The 10,004-nt window shown below is 45.6% G+C and overlaps 1 protein-coding gene across 1 annotated transcript in view; it reads right to left on the bottom strand.

The window, feature by feature from the left end:
- ppp2r5a (protein phosphatase 2, regulatory subunit B', alpha isoform) overlaps nucleotides 1-10,004 on the bottom strand; it is a 29,770-nt gene continuing 19,766 nt past the window's right edge. The window contains exons 5-13 of the mRNA XM_023839411.2: nucleotides 5,740-5,870; nucleotides 4,931-4,990; nucleotides 3,744-3,852; nucleotides 3,103-3,156; nucleotides 2,412-2,462; nucleotides 2,170-2,289; nucleotides 1,964-2,091; nucleotides 1,557-1,658; nucleotides 1-1,107 (exon numbers count right to left, since the gene is read on the bottom strand). Coding sequence (XP_023695179.2) covers nucleotides 906-1,107; nucleotides 1,557-1,658; nucleotides 1,964-2,091; nucleotides 2,170-2,289; nucleotides 2,412-2,462; nucleotides 3,103-3,156; nucleotides 3,744-3,852; nucleotides 4,931-4,990; nucleotides 5,740-5,870 — 957 coding nt within the window. The 3' untranslated portion in view covers nucleotides 1-905. The remainder of the gene's footprint in view (nucleotides 1,108-1,556; nucleotides 1,659-1,963; nucleotides 2,092-2,169; nucleotides 2,290-2,411; nucleotides 2,463-3,102; nucleotides 3,157-3,743; nucleotides 3,853-4,930; nucleotides 4,991-5,739; nucleotides 5,871-10,004) is intronic.

The raw sequence follows: 10,004 nt of genomic DNA, 5'->3' as shown, positions 1-10,004 counted from the left end.
TTAAACAAAACCACAGTGTTCTCTTTATTGTACAGAGTTTGAACCCTTAAGGTTTCCATAAAAAAAGGCTTTTGCAGACACTGGTATATGGCAGAGACCAGAATGATGCACTCTGACTGAAAGGCCACAGAAAAATGGACCCCCCCCCCCCCACACAAACCTTTTTAATAATAACCTATTCGTAACGTCACCACACTTCATAAGGTGCTGGAAAATACAGGGCTCGGGGCTTCTTTGTGTAATCTTTTATTTATATATTTTTTGAAGAAATATTTAAAATACTTAAATCTGTGCCCATTCATCGATTTCACAGAGCTCACGCTGCTCAATACTTAAAAGTTTATAGCTGCAGATCTTGAATATATTACAGCAGGAATCACCCCCCTCCAACTAGATTAAAATATAAAATACCCAGAGTGCACTCTACTGCCCACCCCCAGACACACCAACAAGTCCCAGATCCCATCTGCACCCACGTTAACAGACACAGGTCGAAAGCACATTCGGGACGAAGGACGTCGTCTTTAAATAGCCCCTTAATTCCTAACTACAGGCAACACAATCCAAGAGAAAAAAAAACATTCAAAAAATTCAAGTCTTCGCTCGGCTTGCCCGGTCATTATGACAAAGTTCATGTTAATGCTCAGTGAGACGGCAGAGAGCGAGCCTCCATCTCTCAGGAATCGAACACACAACATACCGGTCACACTATCATGTCCAAAAATACTCGGAAAAGTCGAAAATATGTCTCTCTATATAAATTTTCAGAAAATTGATGGCCTCACTGGATGTTCTGCAGGCTTCCTTTAATACACTGGTGAGGTTGAGGTTTTTTTTCGTTGTGTCATTTTGTTAAACCCCCAACCCCATCCCGATGGACAGTCCTCACAAACGCTGATCCTGTGTCATTGTGTGCTGATGAGCTTGGGTTCCGCTTCGCTGGGGCTCGGCACGCTGCCGTCGCCCTCATTGCTGTTGTTGGTGTTGGTGTTGCTGTGGAGGTTCTGCAGACCATGGCTGTTGCTCTGTGCTCCCAGTGCCTTCTTGATCTGCAGATCATCCAGCTTCTTCCACAGCTCCTCCCTCTCCTGCTCCTTCTTCATCTCCCTATAGACCACCAGGGGAGGGGGGGTGGGGTTGGTCATGGCACCGGGATGAAACAGAGATCGCAAATGAAGTAAGAGAGGGCCACAGGAAGGACCCCTGTCACCTCCTTCATAAGGAGCATCACACCAGACAATCCTGATCCTTTTTGTAGAAAAGATTGTAGAAAAATGACAACAGAAAAAAACAAAATTCCATTCAAAGTTGTACCAATTTTAACATCAGTTATTGTTTTTGGAGTACAAATTTTAGCAGCATGATTACTGTGTTCTGTTGAACTGACTCCGTTCAAGAATTGTCCTTAGTCACCCCTATTAACAAGGTCACTAAAGGTTACAACCCCTGAAGGATTGACATAGATGCACGTCACACTCTCTTACAAATGTATATTCTCACGAATATGCAAGCTGGGTCCGTAACTAACAGTGGAAAACCACTCCCACAATGCTTACCGCTGCCTTTCAGCCTTGTAAGAAGACGTTAGCTCGTCGAACAGTATGCTGTTCATCTCCATCATCGTCTTTAACACGCTGTACACCAGAGCTACAATGGTACTGGAAGATGGGACGATGCACTATGGGTTAACACAGCTTGATTGCTTTTCAGCATTTAGCACTAAACAGAATCCACTCAGTCAACAAATTATTTACCAGAAAAAAGTGATGAAAAGATGAAGATGTTTCATCACCTGCTGACATACAGTTAACTCCTGCATGACTATGATATTATTTACTCGTGTCCTTGATTAGACGACTCGCTCTGAACACGTGGTGAATTGTTACCGTAGCAACAGCACTTTATAAATCCTAAGGTATAACGGTAACTGGGAAGCTCCCAGCAGGGGAGAGACGACACTTACGGGTTCCAGTGCTCCTTGGAGATCCGGTACAGGCTGCCGAACATGATTGGCAGGATGTTCTCGATATTTTCTTCTATGAGGCTCAGTATGTACTCGTTGTTCCAGAAGTATAGCGCTCGTTCAGCGACCTGTAGAAGGAAGAGCTGCAGAAGTGAGATGTCGGGCCAGGCAATGGGATGAGGGCGTCCGGCTCAGGGGCATGCTACCTGGAAGTGAGGGTTGGCCACACATTTGCCGATCTGCTTGAAGAGAGGCTCTTCGATCTTTTTGAACTGTGTGGGCTCGATTACATCCAGGACCTCCTCAATTTCTCCCAGGAACATTACCTTGATGGGGAAATAACAATAAATACAGGAACAGCAATTACATTTCTGTAAATAGTGACAACCGCGTGCACCACCTGTTATGGCGGCGTGATCCCCTGTGACGGTCTCCCTTGCACACATACCTCTTTCTGGCTGCAGGTTTTTGGCCAAAATTTCAGCAGACCTCGTATGACCTGCAGAATTCATCACAATGGAGCAGTGAGATGTATGAGAAGAGACCGGAAGCATAACTATTCATGATGCATAAGACAGTGGTTCACAACCACTGTGACCCATTTATTTATTTTTTTTACTATGTCAGGTGAGACACAACCCAATATCAAGTACAGGTTTAAATTAATGCTATGATCAAGCACACAGTGCACTCTGCAATTTATGGCAATCAATGTCTATTACACAAACCTGATTGGATGTACCAGTGAATTTTAAATGAAGCATCCGTGGTTTGGCTTTTTGGATTGGCTGAGTGTCACTAGTTTTGCACTAAGCATTTGCAGACCCAAGACCTGTTTATATAGGTCATTTCTACAACTGGGTTGGGAAATAAATTTTAAAATGCTTACATTTCCAATTCTGCCTCGCGACACTTTCAGAACCTGCCGTGACGCAAATTTGGGTCGCGACCCATGGTCTGAGAATCGCTGGCCTAAGACCATGCTGGTGTTTTCATAGGCTGGCGATCATCTCACCACTGTGAGATAATTCCAAAGGTTCACTCTCGGTCTTGTGTCACCTATGGTCTCAATGGCTAACAGCTCAAGCCGACTTTACCGGCCACATGAAAGCTTTTTGGGGAAGCTTAAGCAGACATACCGGCTCAGAGAGAGTGGAGTCCTTTTCCAAAAACTGTACCACACAATAGGCCAGCTGAAACACACAATGAAGAGGTCAGTCCCTCTACACCAGGCTGCCTGCTGTGTGCCTGACTTAAACATAAAAGGTCTTTAGTAATGCTATAAATGTTGACATACTGCCAAACTGATACACGGGCAAAAAAATAACACAGTGGCATTCTAACCACATGGGGGCACAGTTGTCCACAAATTAGCCTGAAGAACATCAACAAACCTGCCAAAAACAAACAAATAACCGTCTGCATTATAACTGAATTTTACTTTCCTTCCTCAGTGATTCAAAGCTATATTAATAATTCCCATTGCAGATCAGTCAATTATTAAAATGCTTTCAAGGTGAAAGGCGGGAAACCCAGGATGGGGCGCTAATCCACACACATACATCCATCTATACCTTTGGGCAATTTGGCAACTCCAGTTAACCTCAGCATGTGTTTGGACTGCAGGGGGAAACCAGAGTACCTACATATGCATGTTAGCAGAGTAATTAGCATATTATTCAATGTCAGTGTGTACAAGTGTCCACATGCGTAACAATTAGAAGAGGAGTCAGGCTTGAGTGGGAGTCTAACAGAATAACATTGCCACTGTGGCTCTTACCTGTGCATGGAATAGGGTCAGTCCTTTAGCCGTGTGCATGGGAATGAGGACCTTCAGCAGGAACTGCTTGTGTTCGGCCTTCAGAGGCAGCGCAAAGCCGTTGATGATGCTGGAGGGGAAAAGGAGATGGTCCTAGTTCATTAAGATGGTGGAAGAGACGGTCACAGTCCATAAGGAAGTGGAGATGTGCATAGTTCATAAGAAGGTGGGAGAGATGGTTGTAACATATGAAGGTGAAAAAATGGTCATAGTTTATACGGAGGTTGAGCAGTAGATCACAGTTCATGAGAAGGTGGAGGAGAGGGTCATAGTTCCTTAGATGGTGGTGCAGGTCACAGGAAGCTACAGCTGAAGTCGAACGGATACAGGACCAAGTGGTAGGAGTGACCCAATCATTACCAGATCTCTTTGACCTCAAAAAAGCAGGTGGTTTAACAGCTGCACTCTACAAACATTGAAATCTCAGACTACTGCCCTCTGTTGGTATGGAGGTGACCATTCTTCCTCTACAGCATGTTAAGGTAAAGTCACACTCAAAGGAAGTGACAGCGGAAGCTCTACTGGGATGCGAGGCTCACAACTGTGGTGTGTGACCCCTTACAGTCTGAGGAGAATAAAGGCCAATGAAAATCAGCATGCGGGCTTTGGCTTCATCAAAATAAAGGGACAGAGGATAGAAATATCAGACATCGATATTCCCAACTGCCCATCACTGTGCCGGCAGAAATTAATTAGAAGTTACAGAATGTTCATCAATCTCTGTGACCCGACCATCCATCAGAAACAGGTTCCAGGCCGCGTGCCAAATATGACCATTTCCTCTGAGATAGTCAGCTTTCAGAAAGATTGACTGCTGCAGGCAACAGAAAAGCTACCGAAGACTGACACAACCTGCAAAGGGCATATAGTTTTCCATGATGAAAAATTGGATGGTTACTGGTTAAAAGTCTAGGGGTGGCAGATTGATTTCATGGGCTCCTGAGCAAGGCCCCTAACCCCTACTACATAAATAACATCTAAACAAAATACCTTAAGTAACTTTTTAACAGTTAAAAATGGACTATATCATGATAAGTCACGTGATTGATTATAGCAGCAAATCCTCAGATTCAGCCGGAAGGAAGTTCTACATTGAAAAATCCACCCAGTGTCATGTAACCTGAGGAGGGAGGGGGGTCTTCATTTACCTCCCCAGGATCTCCAGAAGCTCTGCTATCCCATTGAAGTGGTCTGTCTCATAGATGAACCTGGCAGAGACAGAAGCGCCGATGTCACACAGGTGAGTCCATCCGACATTGCCCATGCGTATGCGAGATGCATGCGAGATGCATGCCAGCTGTGCTGCAGGGCCTCCTCTGTTCGCCCCCCGGAGTTCCCTGCTGTGGCGCTGAGCTCCATGTTTCCGTGCAGACACTTCAGCATCATGGTCTTTGACGGAGCGCTCTGACATGCGGTGCTATTTTTAATTACCCGCAGCAGATGGTTGACATAGATGGGACGTGGGTGGGAGAGCCTGTCAAAACAACTCCCTGTCCTCCACCCACCCGCAAAACAGACAGGCGACGGACATTTTGGGTGACATTAAGTGCTGAGCTTTTTTTTTTCTTCTTTTGAACAGAAAACATTCAGAATCCCTGAAGATTCCTACCTCCCCTTCACTCCCAAACCCGAGATTCTGCTGTGCATGTTAATATAAATTAACCCCCCCACCATACCGGGGGGGGGGGGGGGGGGGAGTGGGTGGGTCTTGTTTACATCACTTCCTGCTGGCCTGATGAATGAAAGGTATGAGGGAACAGAAGCTCATTTTGCTGCAGGGAGATAAAGTGGAGCGTGTGTGTTTGTATGTATTGGGGGGAGGGGGACACCAATTGCCAATGGATCACTCCCTCTTTACTCCCCCGATGTGAACAACCTGCAGCCTGAGGACTGACCCGGGTCCAGCAGGTTCTGAAAGCATTAATACCAGTCGCCCGCACTGGGGCCGCTGACATACCTTAGGAAGATGTTGTTGATGTGCTTCCGGATGAAGGCTCTCAAGCCCAGGAACTTGCCGTAGATCCTGTGCAGGATGGTCTTGAGGAATTCACGCTCCCGGGGATCCTCGCTGTCGAAGAGCTCCAGGAGCTGCGGAGACAAATTGGGGGTTGGGGGTGACCAAGGGGCAGGACAGAACAAGCACGATGTCCCAAAAAGCACAGGGAACCAGACATCTCTCTCTCACACACAATTAAGTTGGTCTTTCTATCTAAATGAGGACCGTCCATTCATTCCTATGGGAAAAATCCTAATCCCAATCACGACACCCTTAACCCCTACCCAGCACTAACCTTAACCATAAGTAATCAACCCAAATACAAGACTTTTGGCATTTTTACTTTTTTGATTGCATTCACAGATTTTAATAAAACTGAGGTTATCCAAATGGGGACCTCAAAAGAAGTCCCCAAAAGTAGGGAAATTTCAGGTTTTACTACACTTTGGGGAAAATTTGATCCTCAAATGTGATTTATGCAAACCGCAAACCACCCCCCCTCTGTGTGTATGTCCACACACACACACACACACACACACACACACAGATGCCTATCACATAGCTTCCACTTTTCCAAATGTTATATACAGCTTTGAGAGTTTACCCTGGGGTCAATCTGGTTTATTTTATCTCGGTATTTTGTGACCATCCTTAGCATTCAAAGCAGCATCAGCTCTCCTAGGTGCAGATGCACACGGTTTGAGGAAGTCGACAAGTTGGCTGTTCCAAACATTTGGGAGGATTAACCACAGCTCTTGGATGGGTTTAGGCTGTCTGAGCTGCTTGTGTCTCCCAGACTGACGTGATGATGAGATCAGGGCTCTGTGGAAGCAATGACGTCTCTTCTAAGACTCCTTGTTCTATCTGCTGAAGATGGACCTTCATGGCTTGGGCTGTATGTTAGGGGTCATTGTCATACAGCAGAATGAATTTAGGCCCAGACACCTCCTTAACGGCACTGCATGATGGATAAGCATCTCACTGTACTTCTCAACATCGAGAACATTCTGGTCAAGTCCCTGACTCCATTTGCAGTAATGCAGCTGGAATTCCGCAAGCAATCTCCAGCATGCTTTACTGCAGCCGGCAAACAGTCACCCCTGTGCCTCACTCCGGCCCATCGGTGGACAAACCTCTTTCTGTTACAGAGAAATGTGTCAAATTTTGTCTCCTCAGTCATGAGCACCTGTTGCGCTTTTCCTGCACTCCAGTTCTTGTGTTTTCACGCACGGGTGAGTCTCTTGGCCTTGTTTCCACATGGAAGGTACAGCTTTTTGGCTACGTCTTCCACGTCCCACGTCTTCCACGAAGATCACTGGGTATCACCTGATTGTGCAGACATGTCTGCGTGATGTGGTTAACATCAATCACAAGAAGTTTCTTGGGCCAACCACTATGTATTAGGTCCTCAGCATTCCACGTTTCTTTGTGTTTCTGCAGAATAGCTTGGGCAGTACATCTGGAAACATCTGTCTTCCTTAAACCGCCTGCCAGTGAGAGATCTTGCTGATGCAGTAAGACCACTGTGTGTCTTATTGCTGTGCTCAGTCGTGCCATGGTGAATAGTTTAAAAAAATCTTACAACACCCTCACCTTGTTAGTAGGGCACTGTCATTCCACAAGCAGCTTCATTCCTCCTATACAGCTATTTCCGTTTCAGTTAATGATTTGTGTTTCAACCTACATATCACATTGTTGATCATGAGTACCTGTATGCAAAAACTTAAATTATGCACTGGTCTATATGCCTACAAAAATCCTTAATGGTACACATCTGTATCTAGGAAAACTGACACTGCGTTAGAGGCAAAGGGAGGTCACAACAAATATGAGATTTAGTTTTTTTTTCCTGTTTATGTATGTTAATTGGCAAACCTACTCATTTTTACACTTTACAGCAGTTTTTCCATGACGGCCTGAAACTTTTCCATGGTACTGCATGCGTTTTCACATTAACGATTTAAAAGAACAGATACACATCCCCAAGTGTGTCAGATAATATAAATGTAACCTATAACCTATAACCGACTCACAAAGAATTTATGGTATAAATTGTGAAGATTTTCCCGTTTCCGGCAGTAGACAGACCGTGACTGACGTCCACCTCAAGATCTTTATGTGACACCAGGAGTGTCCTGTCAAACTCGACCAGAAGACTGTTCCCAAAAGTAAACCTTTGTCAAACTGAAGTATTTCATTACCAGCATCTGGACTACACCCAAGCAAACCATCATTATAAGATGATGGAGAAAACACACAGTTTCACTTCATCATTCTTTAACACGTTCAAGGGATTGTAAAACGGCTGAAAATGAAAGACCAGATTTTATTTCCACTGGAAGAACAGAAAAATCCTCGCAGTGAGCTTTGGGACTACTGATCGACAGACAATTCTCATTTCATATCATTAGTAAATAATGGCCTTATGATTCAGTGTATGATGAGCATTGAATCAAGAGAAACTTTTAGCATCACTGTGTGATTCTTGAATGTTGGACCTGGGCTGGGCTGCTGGCTGTAAGGAGGTGATGTAACAGGGGTAGCTTAGTTAGTGATCAGCACGCAAGGCAGCGGGGCAGCACATCCCTGAGCCTTTAACATACTGCCTGGAAGACTGTCTTCCGTACGCACAGCTGCTGGGACAGCATTCGTCACAGAGGCCAGGCGCGGAGTTCGCATAGAGACCGTATGTAGTGCCATTGGCCGTTTCTAAGGTTCAAGTGTATCACACAAAAAAGGCCCAAAGATAAACAAATCAGTACTTTGGCTAAATGGTATTTTAAAAATGGCAACGGAAAGTATTTGACGTTTATTTTTATTTTCCTTCAGTTAGCTTCAGAAGCAATATTTATAGTTTTTAACAGTTTACGGAAATATTTTTGGCGCCGATAATAACCTTGCCTTACTGTATGTACGTAGTTAGGCTTCATGGTTAGTTTTAGTAGAAGTCTTATTTTTAAACAGAACATCCATACCACACTGCATAAATGTAATATCAGCTACCCCAAGCTGAACATTCAGATCGCAGAAGGTCTGGCACTTCGCAGTGAGCCGCGTCACGGCCGTGTTCGTAGTGAGTATGGTGCAGGCCTTAAGTGGGGGGGAGTTCCTGGTATGGAAGGGGCCGGACTATCATGGAAAGGTGTGGTATGGCTCAATGGTATGTTCTGGTATGGCTCAATAACACTACAGCTGTTGAGGTTACACATACCAAAGGCACAAGTAAAAAAAAAAGACAAAGATAAAGGAAGAGAAGAATCAAGGCAGGGTGGGGGCAGGTCAGGCGTAGATTCCGGGGATCCAGGTGACAGCAGATTACTGTACCTTCCCCCAGGGACACCACCCATTTCCAAGCCAGAAACGGAGAGGGACAAACTGTTAGGCTGAATTAGGACGGCGAGCTCCCGGCCAGCCCCCTAACGGCCATTCAGAAAAATTGGCAGGACTTCCCGTGACTCAGGGAAGCTGTGATGTCATTGGCCGGTTCTGCTGGTGCGGCATGCCCTTCATGCGAGTATCAGAGAGTCACCGCACGCCACCGGAGATGGCGCTGGCCTGTTAAGCGGCCCCACCCCCACCATGCCAGCGGCCCCGTCGCGGGTGGCCGGCTTTCCCAGGGGTGGGGGGTCTCTGACCCCATGCCTCTTCCTCTCCCCTCATGCCAGTGACGTGCCTCCGGGCCCAAAAATAGCCTGATGAGAACTCAGGCCGCAGGCTCCTTGTTACAGTTTCCATACTTTCATCCCTAGAGTCACAATGGCCCGTCCATTAGGATTAATGCTGCATAAGAAGGACTGCACCACTAAAAAAATAATTAAACAACATCTCAATGATCTGGGTTTCAGCTCCATGTGGGATGCAGGTTTATGGTACAGACGCCCTTTTCCCTTACATATGGTCATCAAGAGCCTGGCCAAGACCTTCTAGAGAAGAAGGGACCCACATGCCAGCAAGTCAGATGATCTGGCACAGCAGGTCTTCAATGACACTGAAATGGAGAATCACACACACATTTCTATTCGCATCTTTGCGGGGAATGTCCGTTCATTTCTACGGGAAAAAACCTAATCCCAACAATGACAACCTTAACCATAAGTAACCAAACAAAACACACAGTGCAATATATACATGCCCACACAGACACAGCCAGACACACAAAACCACTTTTCAGTAAACAACCGGCTTCAGATAAATCCACTAAACCTCACAGCATCATTGATTATCAT

This window comes from Paramormyrops kingsleyae, chromosome 19 (genome assembly GCF_048594095.1).
Source record: "Paramormyrops kingsleyae isolate MSU_618 chromosome 19, PKINGS_0.4, whole genome shotgun sequence".
In the NCBI taxonomy this organism is placed as follows: Eukaryota; Metazoa; Chordata; class Actinopteri; order Osteoglossiformes; family Mormyridae; genus Paramormyrops; species Paramormyrops kingsleyae.
Note: the sequence above shows the minus strand (reverse complement) of the source record. Positions and strands in the feature narration are given on the sequence as shown.